The sequence below is a fragment of the Catharus ustulatus genome, chromosome 3 (genome assembly GCF_009819885.2).
Source record: "Catharus ustulatus isolate bCatUst1 chromosome 3, bCatUst1.pri.v2, whole genome shotgun sequence".
In the NCBI taxonomy this organism is placed as follows: Eukaryota; Metazoa; Chordata; class Aves; order Passeriformes; family Turdidae; genus Catharus; species Catharus ustulatus.
This window is the reverse complement of record NC_046223.1, coordinates 18612463-18640208: the sequence shown is the minus strand read 5'-3', so window position 1 is coordinate 18640208 and position 27746 is coordinate 18612463. Positions and strand designations below refer to the sequence as shown.

Sequence of the window (27746 nt, the reverse complement as noted above, 5' to 3'; positions counted from 1 at the left end):
ACAAAGCTCTATTAACAGAAACATTTTCCAGCACTGAAAACTACATTATGGGTAACAGCATGGTACTAAAATACATACAGACTTCAAATCTCTGGGGCCCCACTGACTGACTCAGGTGAGCATAACTGGTGTTGCAGATCAGATGCCAGCAACAGCACCTGCCTGATTTGCACTAGAGCTTCTACTCTTGCTCACTCTTCTCAAGCTGAAGAATTTAACACAGCCAAAGCTTTGAGCAGTGTCTGCTTAGAAAACTGCAAGAGAAATGATCAACTGAGTTTTAACTACATTTGAAAGCTATTTGATAAATCCACAGACACTTGTCTTGCATAATAGATAGACGCATGTTTAAACAAGACCATAAAAAAATAATTCTGCAATTTTATTCTAAGGATGACTGTCTTAGCTGATGGAAAGATAGAAACTCTTCTGGAAAAAATAAGTTTTTTGAGACTGTAGCTTTAACTGGGTCCCCATGCCATCATCAGTTATCCTTCCCCAAACATTGAAAGTATTTTGGACTTTAGTAGCAGCAATAATAGGATAAAGGATAAGGTAGGCACCTTCTTGGCTGCTGCTGCACTAGGTACAGGTCCCCTTTCTCCCACTGGAACTCTAGGAAACAAAGCTGGGCCACACAGCAAGATCTGTGAACTACAACAGCTGCAGTCCCTCACAAATATTTATCTGGCAATCATTGGACCTCCAGAATCAGACATTTAAGCACAAAACAACTGGGTTTAGAACATTACCAAGTCTTTCTATTCTTAAGAAATCATGGTAATGAAGAGAAATGTCAAGGTTCTCACCTCTGGCAGAACAAACACAGCTAAATGGTGAGTGCCAAGCTTTCCACATCAGACAATGCACAGCACAGCTCAGAAGGCAGTATTCAAGCAGTACTTTTTCAGTGAGGTAAATTGAGCCTTGAAGGTGATGGCACAGACAAGTGATGTGGATGACAAAGGTACTACAAAGTTAATTCACTGAGACTAAGAGATGCTTCCCTTTTTATCATAACAATAAAAACTGACAAATGACAGCTGCTTTTTCATGCTATATCAAGGAGTGGACAATCAAGTGGAGGATGGAAAAAAAAGCTCTTTGAAATGAGAATTTTAGCATTACTGAGAATTAGCGTTTAGGATCAAGAAGGTAAAGCTGGCCATGAAAACAGGTTACAAATCTAAAACAAAGACCCTAACTTGCTGGGATACATTAAATTATATAGCAGCCTTCTCAATTATGTAATCAGTGCAAGAAACTTAGGCAGTTTTAAACTGAAGCTGAATAATTTTTTGCTGACTACAGGAGATGACTGTTTCAAGGGGCACAATGGGCAGTTACTCTGGAATCCTTTCTAGTTCTGTATGTTCATGTCCAAGACGACAAAGAACAGGTACTCCCATAAACAAACTGAAGAAACCAGTTGTAAGAAAGAAAAATACTAATTTGTTTTGAATAGTGGCTTACTTCTAGCAACACTTTTCCTCACAAAAAGATTAATAAACCAAAAATGCAACTTGAAAAGCAAATATATTCTAATTTTTAACTAAAACAGATAGGATTGATCTCCTTTTTGGTAAAAATATCTCCATACATGTATGTAGGTACCTGTGGAACCATTGCAGCCTTCTGGTTTCTTTTGGGTGACCTTGTGTTTATTTGTCTGTCATCTTCTTCACTGAAGAGCCGACTCCGTTTTGAATTTCTGAAGGGCTGTATGGAACAAAATTAAGAATTACAAGCAAGAAACTTGATTTCTCTGCTCATGCACAGAATTCATAGTGAGAGAAATGAAAAATCTCTTCTCTGGACACCTGCTGGTTTTCAGGCAATGGTACACAATAAATAGTACCTTCCTAGCACTTAGAGATGTAAGGACTGAGAGAAGGAGTTCAAGATTCCAGGCTTTTCCAGTGCTAACTATAACCATTACTACACTGCTGGCCCAGTTTCACAGAAGTATTTAGAGCCTAACTCCCACTTGTTTCCATTAGAGTTAGGTGTCTAAACACTTGTGTATCTTAGTTTGCCTTGGTTTTAAGTAGTATATATGTTAAACAATTTGTTTTGAATTTTGGATCAAAAAAAGGTTTGTTTATTCAAACACTATTTGTTTTGTATGTTCTCAGCTACACAGAACTTTAGCAAGAATTTTATAATAAAGTGATGTGTGTTTATTGGTTTTTTAACTCACTGAAAGTATTTACATAGCAAAATGCTAAGATTGAGTCTGAAGAAACTAAATCCTGAATAAGTTATGTGACAATCTCAGAAAAAGAATTTAGAATTTATGCTAAGTGAAAGTTACTTGTGCACTGCTATAGTTCAGAAATAATTAGAAGGCTGACTGAAAACAAGAAATGATATTGCAACTGTGTCATGAAAAAATTCATTTAGTTATTCTTCAACATCTGACCCTATGACAAAAGACTCCCGCTTTCATTGAGGACAAAAGAGCAACCTGTGACTGGTTGTTAGCACTGAAGGGAATCAGCTTTTCCTTTTCCTTACATGAGGGTTCTGTGGCCCAGCACAAGAGCCAGAGACAAAATAAAACAACACAGTTAAATCATATTTCATTAACAAGCATTTACACTTTAGAAAGATATTTAATATGTTTGTGACTGGTTAATGGCTTGAAAAGAGATATTTTCTATTAAATTAATCAGTGGCAGCTAAAAATCTGTCTGTCCCACGCCATTTGAACATGGGGCTTTCCCAGGAAATGTGCCTCTCTTACTCTAAATTATATATATTTTATAAAAAAACTATACAAGTGTACTGAAGTAACAGAAGTGCTCTGCATGTGATAGACACCTAAGCACATGCAGTGCACAGACGAAAACATTAATTCCTGGAAGATATTACAAACTAGGAAAGACACACACTGGACAGAGGAACTATAAATTGACAAGACAATCAAATGATCGTGATCCAGACCAAGCAAACTGTTTTACAACCCTCAATGGAAACTGCCAAACTCTGCTACAAAGAACTATCCAAAATGAGAAGAGTGTTTCATCACTCTGGACTCTCTATGCCTCACACCAGAGCAAAATAACAAGTGTTGCAAAGAGGTATCATCCATAGTAGCTAAACAGGTCAGGCATTTTTGGGAAGATTTTTCAACCAACAGTAAAACATGTCTTCAAAACTTTCAGCATTCAGTAAACTCAAACTATTCCATTACATCTTAGCAACATGGGTCACTGCCAGCAGGTCAGACTATGCTCTGATCTTTCCCCCAGTTTTCTACAGAACACTGGGCTACATTCAAAGTTTGACTCCATATTTTTACCACCATAGCTAAAGACTGACAATGTTTTTATACAGATGTTACAGCCAGTCACTTTGGGTCTTTAGCACATGTGATCTTCTAAGTTAGCAGCAACGCTTGTTTCTGTGAGATGATGGGCATTCCTGGGAAGCAGCTGAAAACAGTGACATGAACTGCAGGAACTAAGGGTCTTCACAAAGTCCTGGTTTCTGTCTGGAGCTGCATTTTGCAGACCTTATGTTCTCTAGCATAAACACATGGCAACACGTGTGTATATATGCATCTGTATAAATACAACCAAAATAAATACCAGGGAGAAGATCACAGGACAAAAAACAAACAGCTAAGCAAAAATAAACCACAAGACTGAAAAGGTCAACCCAAACACCAGACATCCCATTGGAAGTTGCAGGTTCACTTCATATCCCCACCCCGAGGTTGTTCTTTAACGTAAGGCTGCCTATAAAAGTTCTCAGAATACACAAATTTCACTGACAGTACCTTCCTTTCCTTTGTGCTTCAGTTCTCAGCTGTAACTAGAAGTGAGATATTTAATGAGATACAAAAGCTGATCAGAATTGGTGACTCCTAAGCTCAAGGTGGTAGATACAGTACAGATACTTCACACAGCATTTGCTTTACGAAAAAAAACAGACAGGAAATTATTTCCACCTATCGTGAACGAGGTCATCAATTTAATGTGTTTGATTATTCATTTATAAAATATGTTTTCATCTCTTATGCAAACTGTGCAAAGTGCCTGTGAAAGATATAGTTTCACATTTGGACATTACAAAACTATCAATCTCAGTCTTTTTTTGTGACCCTTACATATAATTCACTGTATGGTATTTTACGAATCCTGAAGCTTCTTATTGCTTCTTACCATTTCCACTGCAGAACCAGCATTCTTGCTTTTCCAAATGTGTGTTTTGTGCAGAGAATTGTATTTTTCATTCCACGAACTGGATAAACTTCCCTCTGTTGAGAAGAAAGTACATCATTAACATATATACATATGTATGTGCATGTTTTAACATAACTACTGTCCAAAACCAAGTAAAACATCATCAACTAAAATATTTACTTGTAACATCTTTCAATTCAGTAACAAACAGATTTTAGATTTCAGTATTTTTATTAAATAGCTATTAACACTAATTTAAAAAACCCAAAAAACTGAAGGAGATTTTCACTACAAGGAGAAACAAACAAGTATTTTTAAATTATAACAATGTTTAGGTTTCTTGAAACCTCCTTTGCTGGAATCAGTTACTTCCACTGTCAGACTGACACAAATCAACAGTAAAACTGTGGCTGTAATTGAAACCTGGACAAAGCAAAATTCTACAAGACATAAACACCTAGTTCTGGAAAATTATTAAGTGGGTGTACACCAACAAGTAAATAACATTTTATTGCAACAAATCTGCATTAGTTACAACATATTTAACAGACCATGCCTCCTTCTTTGTGTAACAAAAGCCTTGTAATACATAAAGAAGCTTTAATTATTGGGGAAATCAGAAGTATTCAAAATTTGTATGAATGTTCATGATGACAATTTCAAAGAAAAAAATACAAGCAGAAGGTTTTTGATTTAGCCCAACCTGCTGACAGAGAACACCATAAAATTGTGACATGCCTTCCTAACGTAAATTTTGTCACATGTACAGGTCTCACTAAAAATCCTTCCTGTATCTCATCCACAAGAGATGAAAGATTACCCCAATCTTCTCATCAAACTTGATGCCTAGGCAGTACTTTTGAAGAAAAAACACATTTCAGGAATTTCACCCAGAAGAGCAGTGTCTAAATATACCACAACAATACATCAACTGCCAAGGATTATTATTCTATAGAACTACAAATACCTACAACAAACCCAATCATATTTCAACAAAAAAGTCTGTGATTTCCTTGAACTTGCTGAAGCCAGAAACTAAATACACCTGAAAGTCAGATTGGGTACAAGTAAATAACATATTAATTTCTTACCTTTCAAGCTCACAAGTGCTTTTGCTGAAGAACCTGCAATATAGCAAAAAGTCCACATAAATCACAAAGTATTTCAAACCATACACCCTATGCAGACTCTACTAATTCTTAATTCTCAGGCAGAAAGTGGAATTTAATATTAAAATCTTTCACAGCTGAATGAGCGAATCCAGCACACCCTCCATGGCACTAAGCATAGAATTATGTGTTTATTACCAATAAATATTGAAAGCATATTCACATTTTGGATTCTTCCTTTAGTTTCATGCCTACAAAACAACTTCAGATGTTAAACACTTGGGTTTAACACAGCAAATTCCCAACAGGCTTAATGTCCAAACTACATTCTTCTACGTGGCTGCTTGTTTGATGAAGTTGCAAATGTTTTTTATAACTCACAAGAAAACTCATAAACACTCCTTTTTTTTTATTCCCTACCACTTGAAAACTCTCCAGTGCGCAAGATTTCCAGGAAAGGAGCAGTTTATGCTCCAAAGGAAGAAGATGGATAGCTAGTTGCCCCCTGGTGGTACCTCTATTCAGAAAGGCAGAAGATTCAGATCTCAAATGCAGGCAGGATCGTTACTTTGCTCAAACTGTTCAAACAGTGTAATAAACACAAAATTTTCACTGCTCCCCTTCCACTGCATCTCTAGAACCTCTGCCAACGCTCCTGGGGCAGGAAAAACAAAAGTGCGCCTGACTACAGTGGGTCTTGATGCTCAGGAATTGCTCAAATGTGTGTCTAAGACCGAGCTGTTTGAAGCAACTCCATTAGCATAGGGCACAGTATTTCTGCACAACAATGCTTCCCCAGATTCGTGCTTTTCTCTCAAATCAATTTTATCTTTCCAGTTACGTTCCTGTGTGACAACCACTTCTCCCTCTCTCTCCTTCATCTTCTCTTTGACACTGCTGCTCCTAGAGCTTTCTGACACCAAAGCTCCAGAAATTTCTTGCAGCTGCCACTTATCTAGCTCCTTACCTCACTATCCTCACAGTGCCAGAGATACTTGCCTCTAAGAAAATACATTCCAGGGAGTATCACAGAGCCAAAAGAATTACTGTGCCTTTCCAGAGAACTGAGTGTTTAGGACTGGGCTGGGCCACAAAAGAGAATACAGGTGCAGCAACAGCAAAAAAATCCCTAATCCCTTAGGTTTTCACCACAGTATTTTGTTTGCTGCCATCTTATTGTGCCATCTGTTAAAAAACAAAATTTCAATATAAAAAAGAAAGGAAAACGGAACAAAGTTTTATTTCTTTTCCCCCAAAAGCTTAAAAAACACTTTAAGATATGAAATAGAACTAGTTTTGACTCACTGGAGGTTTAGAAAGCTTCCACCCCAGTATCTCCCAGCTGTTCAAATCTACAACAGCAACCACATCTGGGATTACATGTCAAAGCCACGGTGCCACACCTGGGCTATACTGTCACACCTCTTGCACATTTCTTACCTATCACATTTGTTGGGCTGGAGACCTATCAGTGACTCGTACACAAACAGGATTCTGTGATGATCTGAGTCACAGGGAATTCAGCTCTTGAAACTAAACTGTATGTTCAATGTATCACTTTTTTTTTTTTTTTACATTTTATGCTAGAAGTCAACGCCACACACTGTGATTGCATAAATACACGGGTAGTCTGCTATCAACCAAGAATGAACGGCTCTGAAGGGTAACATTAAGAGCACTGAAGAACTACTGAGTTCCAAATTTACATACAGTTTAAGAACATGTCATTGGGGATGGAGACACAGGAGCAGGGTCATCAGGACTGTCAAATGGAGGAGATAATGCCTTTGCAGAACAGATCACTATTCTGAGAGATCTCATCTGAACATACAAGCATTTTCCTCTTTTTCTCATTTTCTTGCTGATATGAATCAAGTTCAATCAATCCAGTCCCGGGTGAGTATGAGCACTGTTAACAATGGAAGAGAAACGCTCAGTAAGAGGCAGCAAAGCTTTATCTGGGGCGGTGTCAATCTCACAGCAGAATTCCTGAAATGCTTTGTTAACTACGGGATGCTTCACCTGTGAGAGTGATGATGGGCCAGCAGAAGGTTACCGTGCTATTTCCTAGCTTTACAAGATTAGCACTCCAAAACAGCATTAGTTGCCAAGGAGTTTTCCACATGGGATAGTTAATCTCCCATAAATGCATGTTAGAATAGGGCTGCTCATTTGTTTTCACTTGACCTGTAATTAATGTATCCAGCCCATCTTTATTTAGGAATGCAAGTGTCCAAATAAAATATTCCTGATCTATGGAAGTTCAAAAGTTAAATTAAACTATTTTACTGTAACAAAGTGCAGAAAATTAACATCAACACTTCTGTAGCTTAAAGTTTTAGAATATATATAGGATACCAAAATGACAATGGAGATGTCCATAAGCTACATTTTACCTCAAAGGTAAACAATATGACACAACACGGCTTTTCTTGTCAGGTTCTTCTACATTGATTTTAGAGGCTACTCTAAACAACACCAAACTCCAAGGAGTATGGAACCTCTCCCCGCTTTTTCCATTCAGTTGGGCAGTGCTGTCAATACTACCAGGGCCACAAAACCAGAAACTAGGATGATGATCAAAGCAATACTGTATTACAATAAAAAAATCAACTAACATGTAACACAGCTAGAAGCATTTCAAGAACTATAAAAATTGCAAAGTGATGCAGGATAGATTAAGTTTATTAAAACCGTGCAAGATTTTACTAACTAAATAATTTAATAATGATTAGATTTACAATATACTAGCCTTACACTAAATACCAGTATTCTTGCATACTCCTGTGCTGAGTAACAAACATATAATCAGTGGCAGTCTTTTTAACCTGCATTTTAATTATAAACAGAAATTAAAGCAGAATACACACACACTTGAATGTAAATATCTATTATGACAATGACACAGACTTCATTTCCAGAAACACTTAAAAAACAAATGGGTGGAAAGCAAGAAATAAAGCCTGTGAATCATACAGGGTATAACAATAAAATCTACTTCTAGCTCCTCCAGGTTCAGAGGATCTCAAAGGTGATTTTCTTAATACTGGGAGCAAAAAAGCAAAGCCCTTAACCTAGGGAGGAAGCACAGGAAGCTCAGCACAGCAGTGGCTCAGGAATTCAAAGGCTTGTTTTCAGGAGGCTACACTGCACACTGCTCCAGTGCAAACTGTAAATTACCTTAGCTTACTATCCATCCAAGTAGCACTCTGCATATGTTGTTACTTAATTAATTACCTGAACACAGTGTTCACACTTAACTAAGTCTGTAAAATTAGGAAAAGGTTCAGCAGAGATCTAGGAGATAAATTCCAAGATCTAAAGACATGTGTTATTGTGAGAAAGTTAAGACAATCCAATCTTGCTATTCCCAAAGAAGGTCAAGATCTGCATTGATCACAAGTATCTACAAAGGAAGAGAATTCAGATGGGTAAATAGCTCTGCCTTTTTTTTTTTTTTTGTTTTTAAGGAAAGGCATAACTAGATCTGTCTTGTGAAAGATTACATTGGATAACTCGAGTTAGCAATGAATGTGAAGTTTAACAGATTTTATGTAACTATACCAAGAAAAAACACGTTGAGCTCCCTGTAACTCAAAATCTTAAATCAAATTCAATACATTTTTAAAGAGCAAACTGTAGCCAAAAAGGAAGCTTGAAACTGATGCACAGAAACTCCAAATACAAGTATACCAGCATGTTTAATGAAGAATCTAGGATGATTATAATGGCCTTTCCTGGCTCTAAAAAAACCCAAACCTAATGATTCTGTAAAATATGTGCACCACAGATGTGCAATAAAAATAACTGTGTTGTAGATTATGAGGTATTAAATAGTGTCATAACAGGAAGCTCATAAGTAAGAGTCAGGAGTAAGTGCATTTATGTGTTTTGTAACACCTGCAAGAAATGATTTTCAGGAAGTCCGGATAAAAGCCGAATTGATAAAAAACCACCAAGGTTAAAATCATCCCAGGTCTGCCAAGCCTGGCATGACAAAGGCCCTGATGTTTTCATGTCTGGCTGGCTTAGAAACCCACAGGCTGCAGCAGTGGATCCCTATGCATGGACAGCTCCTCCAGTCCTGAACTGCTGCTCCCTCTGAGCACACAATGCCCAGGAATCCTTCCTCCTGCCCCAGCCTCCTGCTCCCAGCTCAATGGGGGACACACAGAGCATTGCAATAAAGAGAGTAAAAAAAACCAACTCCTCTAAAGGCCATATGAACTCTCAGAAAAGTATTTCTGATGTGGAGAAAGGCTTTGAGGTGTGGGAGAAAAGTGCAAAAGCTTTTACCCTTTTCAAAAATAAAAGACAGGTTCAAGATTAAAACCAAGCACCTACTGCCTCCCCTCATTTGAAAACACTGTAACCGAACAAAAGGGGAGGAGTTTGACCACAATTCAATATGGGCAGCTGTGAATGCCCTTATGAACATTCTCAGTACTAAGATGAAGTAAAGCAGTTTAAATGTGGCTTCTCAACTGCTGATTTGAAAATCTAAACAGGAACACACACATGCATATTATGTTTGTGAAAGTGTTTTCAGTTTAATAATGAATCTGTAACAGCTGATAATTTTGAAAATAAATGATCCAAGTAACCACAGGGATGTTCTATAGCTACTGATTTCACTAATGTGTGGGGACAAAGGGGAATATCTGAATCAATATAGAAAATTCTAGGATCCAGATCAGCAACTACACGATGTAAAGCCTTTCCTCTCCAGATCATTACACTATTTTGTCTAAATTTGCACAGGTGAGCAGTTATTTTAACATTGGCTGCATGACTACCTCAAAAACCTATGTAATTAATCTGCATTGCCAGCACTAAAAATGGTGTGACAGAAGAAACTCATGGAGAAGAAGGGAAAAAAAACCCATGAGCCTTTATTATAGACTGAGTCATTAATCCTCTGAGAGATCATTCATCTACACAAGCACGGCACAAGTTGTTTCACACAGAAAGCATCTCAAACAATTGGCCACTGCAAGGAAAGCTTATTCAGGAGAACTCTGAAAGTAAAGAACACGCATCAGAGGGAAAAGTGGCTTTGGGGAATTTTTAAAGCTTCCCCCAAACTTTGGGCTCATTGAATAAGTAAGTAAATAAATAAATAAATAAACACTAACTTTTCACTTCAAGCATGAGTCAGTATTCTCATGTTATGAGCCCACTAATAAATTGACATATGGGTATTTCCAAATCCTAATTTAACTACTGGATGACGAAGTAGGTTTTCCAGTCATATGAACCATTCTACAGGACTTTTGTAGACAAGAATCACAATAACAAAGCGTGTTCTCATAATGGACAATATGCTGATACCATGGTAACATACAATTTTAAAGGTAGGCAGCACAAATAATCCCAAAAATTATTAGTTGTGAATACTGTATAGCAGCCACAAAGAGAAGCTTGAGCCTTCTTCCAAATACTGCAATCTCACAGAGTTCTGCTGATTTTTTCTCTCAAACATCCAGGCCACAGCAGTGCTGGGCTGGAAAACAGAAGTACCAGAGGTGTGCGATAACCTCCTGCAGCTGTCTAGGAAAGCAACAGAGCAGAGGACCCTTGAACCACAGTAAAAGGTTGTGCTGGGGGGTAAAGACAACAATTTCTGCTTAAATTGCTGCCCTTACACTGCAACCTCCTCCCATGTGATAAAAACCCATGCAGAAAGATCCTTATCCTACTTCCCTCCTGCCTAAAACACAAGCCCCTATGAATAGCACCAACCACATCTACCAACACACAGTATTTGGCAAAACACTGACTTCAGAATTAGTATTGTACAAGTTGAACCCTGACACCCATTATTACCCCTGGAGTGTGCATCCTCCTCCAATTCACCTGCCACTTGCAGGAGTTTGCCCAGGCGCAGCGCAGAAACAGCGCACTCCAGTGCCCTGATCCTGAGTTATCACTCTCCTGTTAGAAATGTAGAAATCTCCCTCTCCTCCAACAGCACCCTTCTCCCTCAGACCTGCTTGTGCCAAAGGACACACCAAGATGTGGCTTTGCCTGTGCTGTTCCCAGCAGAGCTCTGCCTCCAGCGGGACCAGGACAATAAAGGATGCACCAAGATGTGGCTTTGCCTGTGCTGTTCCCAGCAAAGCTCTGCCTCCAGTGGGACCAGGAAAATCTTTAGTCACATCTGCACGTGCTGCCTGTTTTAGTAGAGCCTCACCTCAGCAGAAAGTTCATTTCACATCAGAGCCTCCCCTCACTGCACAAGCTTTAGAGCCACGCAGCCCACAAATCACATTGCTATTACCAGTAGCAGGAGACAGGGCAGCATTATGTATGCTTCAATACAATCCACTGTTTCCCTCTTCTGAGACACAGAGAAAAAGCCATCTGGTCTGCAGCACCAAGGCTGCCCACCATTTACCTCCACTGCAAAGTTACCAGGAGATAAGAAGAAGGAAAAAAAAGGCATTGACTAAAATTAGTCATTCATTGGGCACCAATCCAACAGCCTGCAGAAACAAATTTTTGTCTTCAAAATATAAATCAAATTATTAGTATTTGAAGTATTTCTGCTATTGGGACCTTTAATATTCTGCACTTTTTCAGCTAGAGGGCTTGCCACAGATTTGTTCTCTCTTCACCCACATCCCAAATTAGTATATGGCTCTCCCTTGGCACAGCACAGGGCTCAAACGACAAGAAATGCGCGTGAACTTGCGCACCATTTTAGTTTGTCAGCGTGAACCCTCGTACTGTTCAACATGGACAGAAAAACAGCTTTAGAGATAAACTGCAGCAGATAAAACAAGCAGGTATCCTGAGACAACCGTGTGCAATACATTCATCTCACTCCTGGGTTAAGGAACAGTCACTGCCCAGCTGCATTACAGAACCTGCCCGAGGGCAAGTAGGTGCTATTAGAATACTCTGGGACAAATTCCACTTCATCAAACATCCAGTCTGAAAGCAAAACTGTGTGGTTCTTACCATACAGCAAAATGTCAGTTTTCCTGTCACCAAGCCTGCTGTGTTTACCTATAGTTCTTTTTACGTGAAAACCCAGGTATGGTCTGTTACTTTACCATAAACTATGTTGAAGAAAATTCACAGGGGTGATGCACTAATTTCAAAGTCTCTTAGTCATGAACTATTCAAACTTTCTTTGGAACTTATTTTTATACCATAAGAATATTCCAAAAACAATTTTGCAATGCTTACTGTTATTATCCTTTACATATTAAGCTGCAGACCGAGAGCTGTATGAAGTCAGTGTTAAATTAGTCAGGACTAGTTTACATTTTCATGTTAAGCATAAGACTGGAAATGAAAGAACTATATGTGGCAGTAATTAGTGTAATTTGAAAACATCCAGATCACCAAAACTGGATAGAATAGGAATGGAAGCACAAGGCAGCCACTCCTTACACAGTTCTAGCAGTTCAGCAGTGCTACAGAAAACATGAAGCTCCCTGTCTGATGAAAACCACCCACCAACGTGCACCAAACTTAGGTAAATACAAACCTTGAGGTCAAGGTCAGCACAGCAGAAGCTTGCTGCCTTCACAACCAACTACACAGCGCCTGCTTCACCTGCCAAGCATGGCACTTCTGACAAGGGTGACCAGCATAGCCCATTCCTAAGGGAAACTGAGTCACACACTCTACTATGGTATCTGCTACAGGTGAAGTGACAGACCTGTCAAATCTTCCTGATGTCACTGAAGGCAATATAAAAGTGACAGAGGAGAAAAAAGTTATTTTTCATACTTCACAATAATTTCTTGAAACACACAGTGCTTTCTCTGGAAAATGGGCAAGGTAAATGGAGGAACGGTAACTTAAACATTGCCCATTCTAATGAACAGGGAAAGTTCATTTAATAAGCAATAAACTGCTGCTAATTATTAATTACAGTCGTGTCAATTGGTCCATGACTTGTATTAATCAGTTTCTAAATGCAGCACAGCTTCCATGACTGAGCTGCACCAAGCTGAGAGTGTCAGCTCTATCCATAATTTATGATGATCCTCCATAAATCTGTTCAGTTAACACAATGACACCGGCCATGTGGGCACATTAACCAATTTTTCTCCTGACAGTTGTTGGAGCTGTAACAAAGACCCACACTGAGCAGCCAGAAGCGAGATTTCCCTTCCAAGTCACCTCTTTTTGAGCATCTTTGGATATGGAAAGTGTTGGTATCTTGATGAACTTGCATGGTGCTGAACAAAACAGTGCTACCCAAAGATGTCTGCCCCATTCTGTGCACATCTAGTGAAACTAGTAAATGCTTGGCAGGAGTTCACAGTTCCTAAGAGGACATCTCAAGATGGCACCTAGACATGTTTTATATTGAATAATTCCCTCTTCTGTAACACTCAAGTACTTTGTGTGTGAATCCACACATACAGCAATACATGTCTGGTTTTTAGCTACATTAAGTTTTTATCAAATCCCTGTGCTCTTTGGAAACAACATCCACGCAAACACTATGGAGATCACAGAATCAATGAGGTTAAAAAAGACCTCTGAGACCATCGTGTCTTTTAAACAAACACCATCATGTCAACTAGACCACGGCACTAACTGCCACATCCAGTCTTTCCTTAAACACCTCCAGGGACAGTGACTCCACCACTTCCCTGGGAAGTCCATTCCAATGTCCAATCACGCTTTCAGTGAAGAAATTCCTCCGAACGTGCAATCTAAACTTGCCCTGCTGAAGTTTGAGATTATGCCCTCTCGTTTGTTGCCTGGGAGAGGAGGCCGATCCCCACCTGGCTACACGCTCCTTTCAGAAGCAGAGTGATAAGGCCACTCCCGAGCCTCCTCTTCTCTAGGCTAAACACCAGCAGCCACCTCAGCTGCTTTTCAAGAGAGTCATGCTCCAGCCCCTTCCCCAGCTCCACTGCCCTTCTCTGGACTCTTCCCAGCCCCTCAATGTCCTTCCAGCAGCGAGGGGCCCAGACCTGGACACAGCACTCGAGGTGCAGATACACAGAACCGCATGCATGAAAACATGTTTACATGCTGTCTCCCTTTGCAGGCAGGGTTCTGCTGCTGACACACAACACAGGGTCTCGGAGCTCTTCCCTGGGCATTCACCAGTGCCCCCTAGACACAGCGTGTGCACGCCCTGACCCCCAGCCCTGCCGTGCTACTCGCACCTTGCAAGGTACGGGCTACAAACGCACGAGCCCTCCTAGCCCTCCTGGGCGACAGGCGGGTCCGGAGCGGCGGGCAGCTCACCCCTCGCCGGGGCCAGGACGCTCCTTCCTCCGCACTGCCCCGACCCCCGCGGGCAGGGCGGGCTGTCACCGCGCCCCGCCCGGCTCCCGCTTCCCGCCCCGCCCGCCCGGCAGGTGCCGCCCGGGCGCGGCGGGGGGCCCAGCCCCGGCACCCCCGAGGGCAGCGGGGGTCGCACCCTCGGGACGGAGCTCCCCGCCCGCCGCTCGGGCCGGGGCCTCGCCCGGGAGGGGCGGCGACGGCGGGGGGGTGGGGGGGGCCGGGCCGGCCCGGTTGCCAGGGAGGAGGCTCGGGCGCCGGCCCCGCACAGCGCCCGCGGCGGGAGGAAGGAAGCGAAGAAGGGAGGCGGGCGGGCGGCGGGGCACGGCGCGGGTGTCCCGGCGGGACGAGGGGGCGGCGGGAGCGGGGGCACCGGTCCCTACTCACTCTCGTCAGGCAGCTGATCCAGCTCCGCCATCTTGAACGAGCCGCGCCGCTTTTTCAAAGGCTGCCTGGCGCGGGGCATTCTGGGGGAGGAGACGGGGCCGGGCGCGCGGCGGGCGCGCGCGCGGGGCGGGGCCTCCGCCCGCGGGCCGTGAGGGGACGGGCGGCGCTCCCGGGGGCAGCAGCCGGGCCCGGCGGGGGGAGAGGGAGCAGCGCTGTCCGGGAGCCGGCGGGACCACACTACCGCCGTTCAGGAGTCGGCTGGACGTTATACTATTTCCAGTCTAGTTCCAGTTCCCTGCCGCTGGCTGGGACGCCTTCCACTAGACCAGGTTGCTCAGAGACCCATTAAACTGCTTTGAACACCTCCAGAGCTGGGCTAGCCAGAGCTGCTCTGGGTGAGAACCTGTTCCAGTGTCGCACCACCCTTCCTAATATCTAACCTAACTTTCCCCTCTCCCAGTCTGTACCCATTACTCCTTGTCCTATCTCTACCACAGTTCCTGCCAGAGTCCTTTTGGAAGGTTACCACGAGGTCTTCACGCAAACTTCTCCAGGCCTGAAGAGCCCCAGCTTTCTCAGCCTGTTGTCATGGGGTAGGTGCTCCAGCCCTCTTATCACCGCCATGGTCTTCCTCTGGACTTGCTCCAGCAGTTCCCTGTGCTTAGGATGCGGGATGAGGGGGAATAGGTGATTGGCAGTTCAGGATGGGGGGAGGAGGTGGAGGTTTACTGTCACAAAGGGTCACCCCAAAGTAGCTGTGCTGGCTTTGAGTCTTTGACACAATCCCATTATATTACATCCATGGTCATTCACTAAGCAGTAACTTTTTACTAAACTGTGCCTGTTTTCCTTGTTGCTGTTTGTAAAGGACTGCAGAGGTGAGGCTCCAGGAGGGGTAAGGGATCACAACAATCCCAGAACAGCCAGCCTGGCCCCGCGGTCAGGGTCTGTGGCACTCTGCCTTTTGGGAGTCTCAAGGTCTCACTTGTTCTCACCCAGTGCCAGGGAAAGCCAACAAACCCCAGACAGTGGGTGCTGGTTGCCTAAGAAGCACCTTATATTGTGGCCTGCCCTTTTCCATCTCACCCCTGAAAGCAACAGCAGTGTTGGTTTTTTTTTTTTTTTTGGTGTAGTTTTCTTAGATCTCTGCAGCACAGTGAACTTTAAAGCTTCTGCATCAAGAAAGAAGATACCATCATGAACAAGTACCTTAATTGCTCATGGACCAGACTCTTGACATAGGTTTAGCTTTGATAACAGTATCTACCACTATTATACCAACCAAAATTCTTTTTTAAATATATAAAAATAAATGTGAAAATGCAAATTGAGCCTCACTATAAACAAACATGTATCTTAGTCAAGGCTAAGTCTGTGTCACGTGTTAAACGTATTGCCCAGAGCACAGTGGTGTAATGCAAAATGGATGCTATGCCTAGTTGTATGCAGCTCTTTGAAAGCACCTAGGTGAAACCAAAGATTCTACAAAATACAGAAAATGTGTCTCTTGGGACATGGAATAGAGTTTAATTTGTGTTCTTAATATTCTAATGAACTCAGATGACTAGGCAGTCTAGCATGTTGAGAGGGGCAGGATATAGGGTCATGTTATTAAACAATTCTAATACATAAATAAATAAAATCAATGCTGCCCTTGTGCTCAAGGGGAAAAAAGCCAGTTTTGAAGTGAAGAAACAAACTGACTGAAATGCTTTAGAAATTCCCCCCAGGGCTTTCTATGTGCATTGTAGGAGAGCTAAAAAAAGAGGGGGGAAAAAGAGAAAAAAGGAAATACAAAGCCTAGCTTGCATTTCCAGCCCCCTTTTCAGGTCATTTCGAAAGGTTTAAACAGCCTTCCCTCCCCTGAGCCCCCAAAGGGCCTAAGGCACTTCAGTCAGAGCTTTCCACACTGCACAGCTCCACAGAAAGCTGCTACAGCAGACAGTTGCAAAGCCCTGTAGGGCACAAAACTAAAGAAACTAGTAATAAAACACAACTGAATAGTAATCTGTGCTATTTCAAACACAAACCCCACCCAAAACATTAAACCCTGCACAATTTTTCCCTTTTAATAAAACACTTCCACCCCCCAAAACGCCTGACATGGCCCAGACCTTCCAGGCTCAGTTAAACAACGTGTTAATGACACCAATATTTCTCTGTATTTCAGCTGTGCCCTCCTTGTTTCAAGGGCTGTGTGGTAAAGCTCAGCTAAGACTGGTGACACTGAGACTTCCACAGTTGACAGAAGATACTGATCCCCAGTGAGGTTTTTACTGCTGGGCTTTGTAAACCTTGTCATCAGGCCTGGCTGTGCTGAAAGCAGCATTGCCCAGAGCTACCCCGATGCTCCAGCTTTCCCTGAGTCAGGGCTTTGCAAGGGAGGGATGAAAAGTGTTTTACAGCACAATCAGTCTTTGCAACAGTCCTCAAGAGTGTGAATTTCTACAAAGGAAAGAGGCAAAAGAAATAAAAAAAAAACTTAGTGCCTTTCAGGGAGTCTTTGTAGACTGCAAAAAAACTAGATGAAAAAGGTGAGAGATATTTCCCCCCTCCCCAAACATCTCCTGCCAATCACCTCACAAATTAACAGGTGTGAAGGTAGAATTCACCTCGACAGCAGGATGATGATTATTCCTTCATTTCATTCCAACAGCTGCACTTGGAAAATATTTAACAGAAGCCATTACCATTCAGTGTGTTGAAAGGGTAACAATCAACACTATTATAATTCCTGGATAAAGGACCTTTTACATCTTGGCCTTTAAGGAATGCTGCGTATCCCTGTGTTCTGTTTCTTCATTTGTCCTGTGCTCGCTGTTTCCAAGTCACATAAACACGACCCCATTTGATAAAGCCCCAGCCAGAGCTATTTGTCAGCAAGCACACAAACACACAATGTTTTCAGTGCATCCTTTCACCGGCAAATTTGCAGTTTGCACTTGGGCAACGTGGAAATGACACAACTCTGCAGACAGACGGGCAGGGTGACTGAAAACATCCGTGCTCAATGCCAACACCCTGCCTTAGGTGCTGCTGACTCACCTGCTTGGCACAGCTGGAGGGAGGTCTCTAAAGTGGCTGCACTGCTGCCATTCGCTGTCCCAGGGTCACGTTAGGCAACTGCTCCTAATGGCGTGTGCTGAAACGCTGCACAGAGCACTGCCGCGCTCCCACTGCTCCTCAGCTGCTGCAGATGATACTGAGACAGGGGTTACACCACCTCCTGACCAATGCATTCAGGGTCCTGTCAGCACAGAGCAGGTCGTGCTGTGTCCAGGGGACAGGAGCTGTCATTTTCTCATCTCCCCTAGGCAGGCCCTGGCCGCAGGAAGAAAAGCACAGACAGCTGGCAAACAGAGTGCTCTTTAGTCACTGAAGCACCTTCTTGTGAAGTCTGAGTCCTGCTGCATTAATCACATTATGAAATTAGACTCTTTAACAAGGGGGTGGGGAAGCACTAGTTTGCCCTTTGAGTTGTTGGGAAGTCATTCCTTCTCACCTTGCCTGTCCCTGTGCCTTCTGTGGAAGTCATCTGCAATGCCAACAACAGGCTCACATGCTACCTTCACACCAGAAAAAAATTAAAATCATCACAGCAACTCATCTTGGCTGGGACACACATCTGCATTTCTTCTCACAGGTGGCACTTCATCTCCAAAATGACCATTTCTGGAGAAGCAGCCTGGCATTAATTTTAAAGTGAAAGCACACACAAGGTCTTGTTCAGATGGATGTACTCCACAACAGCGGAGTATTTTCCACAACAGTGGAAACTATTTTTATGGGCATAACAGGAGCATGAGTATAAAGGACTAAGTTAGGGGCCTCAACACATACATAAAAGTAATTCAGGCAAAACACTGAGTGGGATATAAATTGGCTGCAATAACACTTCAGCAGACAATTATGTCATTATGTCCTCAGAATTCACGGAGTGAGGTCTGTTAACAGTCTCCCAGAAAGCAAGCTGAAGCAGAGACCTCAGTAGTTACAAACACTACAGGCCTCATTTAAGAACAGGAGTACAATTATTTATGGCATTGATAAAATTTCACGTGTCCAGAGGTCTTTTTCATACAGAAATTATTGGTTTGGGGGTTTCCCTCCGGCTTTCCTCTGATTAGAAACTGAAGGGGGGAAAGGGCAGAATGTCATTGTTCTATGGCTAAAGTACCAGGATGGGCAACTTGTGCTCTAATATTTTTCTCAGACTTTTTTTTCCTGCATGAACTCAGGCAAGTCACAAAGAATTTACACTGACTGCCAATCATTAAGCCTAGGCTGGCTTCCTTCAATTAACTGCATGGACTATCTTAATGTCTGTGAGCCATTGTACAACAGAGCCTGCAGCCATGCTAAATAAAGATAAAATGGTTAAATATTTATAAATTGCTGCTTTTGGTAGTTTCACATTTAGATCAGAAGCCATTCCTCAACATACCTCCCCTGAAAAAAGCACAGGATGTCATGGGACCTAACGTCTTGACAAGTGCTTTTGACAGAAATGGGACTGCCTATTCACCCAGCTCTGCTCTGTGCTCGTACTCCCAAAGCAGTGCCTTCAGTGATTGTCACCACGCTGCTCTTCCCAGCCTGGCCCTGGGGAGAGTCTGTCCATCCGCTGGGACTGGCAGCACCACGCCTGCTTCCAGGAGAGAGGATCTGTTCTGTGCTTGGACAAGCTGGCAGCAGTGCCTGGAGTGACATCAAATTTCACTGCAGGTCACGGTCACAGGGCTCTCATACAGTCCCCAAAGGGCACCTGCTGCATCTTCAGAAAGTCCTGTATCTTTTTCTGCTGTCTTTGCGAGGTTAGGGGCAGCTGGGGATGTACTTGCTTGTGCTGCAATTATAACTGAGCACTACATACACAGCACAAAGCACTCCTTGTGCTGCATGGCTTGGAGCAGCAGGGAACTTTGAGCCACCTCTAGTACAGGTGAGAGGGAGCATCAAAAGCAGCTGCCTTCAACTCCCAAACTGAACTGCAAACTGCTTTTTTGGAGGGGGGAAAAATTATCTATCTCATAACTAAATTGAATAAGTTCTCATGTTCTCTTTCAGAGACTGACAAGATCATACTTAATTGACTGACCAAAAGTGTTTTTTGGAAACAGAAGAATTGTTAGTCACTGGTTAAGCTATTTCAGAGGCAAAAGACAGGCTACTCTCTTCACTTTCTCTCAAAATCCATTATCACCAACTTCCATCATTTTTTTCTGTTCAGCTGTCCTCAAGCCAAACAACTTATGCAGTCCTTCTACATTTCATTCTCTCCCTGACAGCAGCTTTGTTTTTCATCTATCACTCTTCATCTTCCTCTCCTTCAGGGGTCCTGGAAAGACCTGCACCATGAGCAACCACTTTGGCTTTCTCTCCTTTTACAAAAAGGCCTGGGACACACATTTTAGGAAACAGTTTCCACACAGGTTACTGAAGACTGAAGCCACAACCATCAGAATGAGCTTGAACTGTCCCCTTCCTGGGAATCAGCCATCACTTTCCTTAATTCCTCAGGAAAATCAGTAATTTTTGAAGAGAACTATCTGATGTTGCTCTATGGTTAAGTGGTCCATACTGCTCAGTGACTAAAAGTGAGAAGTAACAAACATCATGAAACACTATTGGTTTGTACTGCTTTTTGGAGACAGGGATTTTAAGACCACCGACAGCATAGCAAGAAACCTCACTCCAAGTCTTGATGAATGAATCTTGAGCCCAAACTCAACTTACAGCTTTGTTAGGATGTGAGTCTACAACAACCAACTTACATCATTTTGAAGGTAGGTATTTAAAGGAGGTTTATTTGGGCTAATACTAAATTCAAACAGCCACAAGCTCATTTTCCATGTTTACCACACCAACTGTTGACAGATGAAATTTCAGTGTGAAGTCCAAATTTTAATTCCACCGTAACTTCCTGAAACATGACTACAGATTTCAATATTTGGCATTCGATCCTTGAGAGAGATAGCATGTTTAAGAACATTCTACCAAATACATTTAAATTATGACTCAAACCCAAAACAATTTGGAATTTTTGAAACATAAAGCTGTTGGTATGAAATTAGCTTTTATTTTTTTTACCTCAAAATAAATGCACATTTATCGTTTAGTGAAGTGAAAACTGAAAAAGGGCACCTTAAACAAGGGGGAACCTTAACAGAGCAAGTATCACAAACGTGATCAAGTTCCTTCTCCTGCTCTTGCCCAGCTCTGTTTGGCTAAGAACACCAGATTAATTTCCATTTTTCTTTCTTGTCAGTTTGGTCAATGAAAAGAAACACTTAAAAGCACCAGAATTAGAAGTGGTATAAAACAAAACCAGGTACTCTTTCTCATCAGAATTCAGGTCCATGTATTGCCACACTTTTTATATAAAACTTTCACTAAGTGTTGTACTAAATAGGATTTAGTAATTTTTTTCTGCATTTTAGCTCTTGATATCTTGGTAAGAGAAGTCAATGCATAAGCATGTCAGAAGTCAACGCTATAGTGTAACTACAGTATAACTATAACAGGGCTTCTAAATACTCAGTTCACCAGAGTGATGTCTTATAGTTGAATTTCAGTTTCAACAGGTACTTCAGATTTACCTGAGCAACGTCATACACAATGTATCTGGGAAGCATGTTAAGGAATAATAACAGTAGTCAATACTAATGACACAGAAAAATCTCAAAACCCAGTGACCTTCACCTTTGAACTTAGGTTACCTACAGCTGACTGTGTGATTAACCAGTTCTAAGAGCTCAAAGCACGAAGCTTTAAATCTGACTTTTCCATGAATCTGAAAATGTTTTATCCAATAGTTAGGAACAAGCAATGAAGTCATGTGGAGAATAGTGCAGCAGGAATCTTGAATGACAGGCAGGTGAACTGACTTAGATATGGGGCTGTGGCTCCTGAAAATTATTTTCTGTCAGAGTAACAGACATCTCTCTTGTTACCTAAGCAGAGGAGTCATGTAGCTTAAATTGAGAGCTACAGTTTCAGCATTTACAATTATAATTGCAGTTCTATAGCTACCTTCCAGCCAAAGTCATTAATGCCCTCTTAATTTCCAACTAAAAAACATAAACTGGAATCACAGAGAAGAGCTCTACAATGATTGCAAGTGTTTGCACATTCTTATTTTTCCAGAGCCAGTCCCAGCTCATCTGTTTGTTTCACAGTGCTTTAAGCATCAAACTTATCTCTAATCCCAAAGTGTAAAAAAAAAAATATATACATCATATTACCTGAACTAGCTAATATCAACTGTATTATAGCTCATCATATGACAGATGATGTATTTAAGAAACCTCAAGATAAAACCAGTATTGCCATGATTTGTGCTGCCTAGACTTCTTGTAGGAGGAAAACAGCTCACCGAGGCCAAAGGCAGTTTCTACAAACCCAAAGATTGCATTACTGGGTACCTGCTTCACTGGCAGAGAAGAGAGTGAGCTGGGCCCTAGATATCACTTACTTGTGTTCTCATGACCTCTTGTGGATTTAAAGCACTAACTGATTTGCAGGCACTTCTGCCTAGAAAGAGACTTAATGGCTACATCTCTGATGGGCATTTGGGGCTTACCTCAACACTTACAGAGGTCTGGGGACCACAAAAGATGTGCTGAGAGAGCACAAGAGCACAGAGCTGACTCCCCCAGCTCCTCCTGACCAAGCTGGCCTACCTTAGCACCATGGGGGAGAAACCAGACCAGAGTGATGAGAAACCACAGGCTGCCTTCCCCTCCCCTTGTCCTGGCACATCCTGGGCAAGACACCACAGAGCAGTTTTGTCTGACCACTCCAGTAACTTTTGGTATGGCTCCTTTTGGGGAACAGCTATTGGTATGTGTATCGTGCTCTTTTTGCAGAATGACAATTTAAGTGCAACAACTGTAAAATCATCCCCCTTGCAGAAGAGATTGCCTGCACATACTCCCCAAAGCAGACTCAAACCAAACAAAACACAGTGAGGCAAAACTCCTAACTGGCCTTAGTGAGGTCCTGCAAATGCAGTGACACTCAAACACTGTGTGCAGCCAACCTAACAGCAAAGGATACTCATTATACAGGAGACAGGTATCATTGATTCCTGTGGAGATCCCATTCCCTAAGGGAACCTCTACATCACCAAGGGTGGTAGTGGCTGTGGGATCAGGTGCGGTTTTGCCCAAGCCTAGAAAGGAAAAACAACATTAGTTACAAATCTAAGAGGTAAACACAGATTTTGCACAAAAAGAAAATGATCCAGCCAGCCAAATACTACTTCACATATACTTTCAAATCAAGTGTAGAAGTATCTTCAACAGAAGACAAAGAATACAGTCTGTTTATTCAATTCAGCGTCACCATATTTATGGCAGTTGTACTCTGCTACATTAAAAATGAAAATTTTAGACTTTCAACTGTTAATTGTCTAATCTGTATGATCAAAGCTAAACCAGAACAGATCTGTAGCTCTCATATCCTAACTCCATTAGTGAAAACATGCACATTGCAGCATTTTCAGATGAGTACAACAAACCAATTCTTATTCTCATGAATATTTTCAATATAAATCTGATTTGACATCCATAAGAACATGAGTAGTATGTATAGAAAAAGGTGCAAAATCACTTTTTATTCTATTTTAGGCAACCTATTTTTTAAACCTCTCAAAATGAATAGTTTCAGATAAGCCACTCATTACTGAAGATACTGTTCTTCACTCTTCCATTTTGGTACAGAAGACAGTCATGATTATCATTTCTTTTGCTTGAATTGGACAGCTAAGTCTTTTCTCTCATCTTTCTTTTTCAATACATGACACTTTTTGCAGATAAAAGTGTAATGAGAGCAGCTGTTCCATCTGAACTTTTATTCCTAGCTTTTCCCTTCTGTCCAAGCTTCTAAGCCACTTTGAAAGCTAAACAATTACTCTTCTGATCTATTCATCTCTCTTCTAAAATACACAGTATTGTTACTGTGATGAAAGTGAGTAAGAAATTGGAGAATGTACTTTATATTTTTTCCAGTGTAACATCAAACAGAAGTTTCCTCCTGAACTTCAGCACCTTCAGTCTTAACACTCTGAATGTATTAACTTGCATCTTAAAACACCACATACACATCCTGATGCAACTAAAAGGCAACATCATGCAACTTCTTAATGGAAGTACAGCTAAGAAGTGACTATAGCTCTCTTTGCTAAGGAGAGCACCACAACCAAGTCTGCCATCAACTACAGATTTCCAATGTCAACTGCTAGTGCTTACCTTTGACACTGTGTTTTCCCTTGGGCAATTTTGTGATGTGGGAAGCATTCTTTAGTTCGTACCTGGACAGCACAAAGAGCACACAATAGCACTTTACATTCATCTTAAACTATCTTAGTGAAAAAAAAAAAAGAATCATGAATTTTTCAGGTTTTAGTTTATGATGAGTTAATGTAAAGTTAATCTAAATTCTAGTCTTCTGGAAATCAACAGCCCTTCTTTGTCTTGACTACTATTTTTAATGATGATAGCTTTTTGTACAAGAATCAGCTAAACCTGCAATAGCTCTTAAAGAAAAAACAGATCTTGTTTCCGAAGAAAAAAAAATCACATGCTTTTTCTTCACACTGAATCTTAGCATCACCTTCTATGGGGATGTATTAAGCACATTTGGCAGATACTCTTCATAAGTTACGTACATATTTCCAAGGGCAACTTCTCCCAGAAGTACTAAACCTATGGGATCAGTTTGAGATGTGTGACAGTAGTTTGCACTCTTGGACACCATGTCTGCAAAATAGATCCCCTTCCCGAACATGTAGCCGGTCTGCAAGAAGGAAAGAAAGAAATGAATAAATAAGATTGGGGCAATAAAATAACACAAAGGCAGCATTGAATCCACCTGTCTGGGCTCCTAGGAGAGCAAAGCTGCAGCTCAAACTCTTGTGGACACCAATGAGCAACCCACTCAGGGACACGATGTTGTCTAAATGGTGGCAGATAACACAGGGCCCTCCCCACACAGAAATTCCCTCGTTTAGGCTGTCCCTGACTGTGGCCACCTGTGGGCACAGGAATGTTGGCAGCCAGAGAAGCTGTGTCACTTACCACAGGAGCTTCAGGCGGAGCTATCCGCAGACCCTGCGAGAGGATCCCGGCGAAGTTGGTGGTGCGGGAGCCGTGCCACAGCAGCTGGCGGTTGTGGAGCTGCTTGAAGGGTTTGTAACGCTGGCTCTCCCCCTCACGCTCAATCCTGAAGATCTTCAGTTCAGGAGAGGGTAGGACAAAAAGAATAACCAAGCCAATAAACCATTACTTTCATGCAACTCATCAGAGGGAAGAAAAAAAAAATCATCCAATCTGCAATGCACATTGATCTGCTAAGGAAACTGATTAGGATGGGTTTTAGGGTTTGTAATTGGCTGCATCATGCCAGCGAAAAAGAGAAGCAGCAATCACACAGCACTTATTGATTACTTCTCCACCTTTTCTTCTGCATTTTCACGAGGCTCTGTTTTTCTGAAAAAATCATTCAATGAACTAGGGCTCAATATCAGATGATTACTCCTCCACCTTCCCTTTGAGGCAAATTAAATTAAAATAAAAACACCAAAGCAAAACCACCTCATTAGATTTATCTCTGCCTAGACTTTTGCTATTCTAATTAAAACAAAATATTCTATCAAATCATCCCTTCAATAGAGAAAACTGGGTAAGCTGCTCAAAAATATAAGGCAATTACAAACAAGCAAGTCAACTTAGGAGAGGTCATCTTCCCAAAGATAAACCCCAGTATTGCCCAGCTTACATCCACGACTTTGAGGTCATATGCGTTGTGCGTAGCAGCATGAGTGTTCTTCACATATTGTTTGATAATCTTTGCTTCTTCTGAATCTTTGTCAACAACCTGCAAAGAGACAAATGAGAAGTTCCCTCAGCACACAAACTAGCAGCCATCTTGTAACATGACAACCACCCTATGTCTGCCCTCTTTAAACCTCCTCGACCATTCAAGTGGAAATACATTCCTAGCTAGAGAAGATGCACAGACATACAGACAGCCACATAATGTATGAGGCAGTGCTGGAAATTGAGATGATTTTCATTTCCACTACTCAAAGAAGGGTCAGCCAAGGACTGAATCCAGTTCAGCTTTCAACGCTTCCAAGAAGAAAGCATCCATGGCCTCTCTAGGCAACCTTTTCCAGTGTTAGACCACTGTCAGAGTAAACAAAATAAAAAACCCAAAATAAGCAACATCAACAACAAAAGCTTCTTCTTTTGTTTAAACACAAATTCCTGTATTTCAATTTATGCCCATTGCCTCTTGTCACTAGAAACCACTGAGGAAAATCTGCCTGTGTCTTCTTTCCTTCTTTCTCCCATCAGGTATTCCTAGATATTGATACAATATCCCTTGAGCTTTCTTTTCTCCAGGTCAAAACAGCTCAGCTCTTTCTGCATCTCCTTGAGCACATGCTCCAGTTCCTTAACCCATCTCAGTGCCATATATCTGTCCAGTCACAGTTTGGGTGATTTATTTTACTCCAAACTAACAAGATATCAGCTTGTATTCACACCCACTCATTGCTTTTCACTTCCTTTACCTTAATATCTGTTTTGAGTTTTTCATAGTTGATGTCAATTGGGTCTTTATCTCCATCTTCATTTCCACCTCTGAGAAGGCTGTAAGCAACCTCGATATCAAGCAAGTTGTCCAACATCTGCACTTTAGCCTGAAGAATTGAAACAGGTTATGTTACTTAGGCCTTTGACATGTTCAGAGTAAGTCTGGGATACCCTAAATTAAAAAACCTAAGTGTATAACAATCACTGGCCACATGGTGCCATCTAATAACACAACAACAGTCTTTTTATATATATACACACACCCAAACATATTAAAATATACACACATATATCTACATAACATCTTTATTTTCTAATACTTTATGCATATAATTATTTACACAGATACATGCACATAAACAAACAAAAAGATATTCTGAAGAAAAACATGTTTAACCTCATGAAAGCATGAGGTTAAACTTGTTTTTCTTCAGATTATGTTTGCTTGTGTTTGCTATGTTTACTTCTGCTTTTATGAGGTTAAGTAAGTGTTAAACCTCACATATTCTCTGTTAGATGTCTGACATCAAGACCTGTTGCCTACAACCAAAATTTTCCAACATTTGCAAAAAACAGTTTCTAGTCAGTACCTGAATGTATTCCAAGTTATTTAGGAGAGGTGGCTTCTTCATCCCAAAGTCATGAGGAATCAGTGTATAAAAGCGGTTGGAGAGGTCCAAAATCTGGGATTCTGAACCACTGTCAGAAACTGCCTAGACAACAAGCACCAAAGAAAATTACTGAGTAAGACCAAGTCTCCAATGCAATAAAAACACACACGATATTTAAGGAGTAACACAGGAGCAGCAATGCAAACAATGCTTATGCTGAAACTCTCACTGGACTAAAAAGAGCAATTCTGTTTAGTTGTCTTGTGTGTAGCAAGTCACAGTATTCGCAGAGAAGTACAGAGAATTGTGTATGATAAAAATTCAGTGGGGATTATGTTTCTGGAGGGCAAAATAAAGTCTTCAGGATATATAAGTGGTGCATATCCCTGTCAAGGTTCTGGTCTACTCTAGCAACTGAAGAACTTCCTGTATCTATGCTTTGCCAGGGAGCCTGTGACCAAAAAAAATGGGTTATGCTGGTACATTTCTGCAATCAGCAAAGGCAATACTATGTAGTGACTCTGGAATGGTTTAGATCACAATGTGTAAATACAGCAACGTTATCAAACCAGACCCTTTCCTCTGTCA

The 27746-nt window shown here is 41.5% G+C and overlaps 2 protein-coding genes across 2 annotated transcripts in view; both read right to left on the bottom strand.

Annotated features, from left to right (window-relative positions):
• LIN9 (lin-9 DREAM MuvB core complex component) overlaps positions 1-15026 on the bottom strand; it is a 38350-nt gene extending 23324 nt beyond the window's left edge. Inside the window, exons 1-4 of the mRNA XM_033056390.1 lie at positions 14948-15026; positions 5282-5314; positions 4170-4264; positions 1615-1719 (exon numbers count right to left, since the gene is read on the bottom strand). Of these exons, the coding sequence (XP_032912281.1) occupies positions 1615-1719; positions 4170-4264; positions 5282-5314; positions 14948-15026 (312 nt within the window). The remainder of the gene's footprint in view (positions 1-1614; positions 1720-4169; positions 4265-5281; positions 5315-14947) is intronic.
• Positions 15027-20725: 5699 nt separating this feature from the next.
• Positions 20726-27746, bottom strand: part of PARP1 (poly(ADP-ribose) polymerase 1) — a 32141-nt gene continuing 25120 nt past the window's right edge. The window contains exons 16-23 of the mRNA XM_033055247.2: positions 27138-27260; positions 26526-26654; positions 25727-25825; positions 25027-25179; positions 24618-24745; positions 24199-24260; positions 23006-23120; positions 20726-21571 (exon numbers count right to left, since the gene is read on the bottom strand). Coding sequence (XP_032911138.1) covers positions 21490-21571; positions 23006-23120; positions 24199-24260; positions 24618-24745; positions 25027-25179; positions 25727-25825; positions 26526-26654; positions 27138-27260 — 891 coding nt within the window. The 3' untranslated portion in view covers positions 20726-21489. The remainder of the gene's footprint in view (positions 21572-23005; positions 23121-24198; positions 24261-24617; positions 24746-25026; positions 25180-25726; positions 25826-26525; positions 26655-27137; positions 27261-27746) is intronic.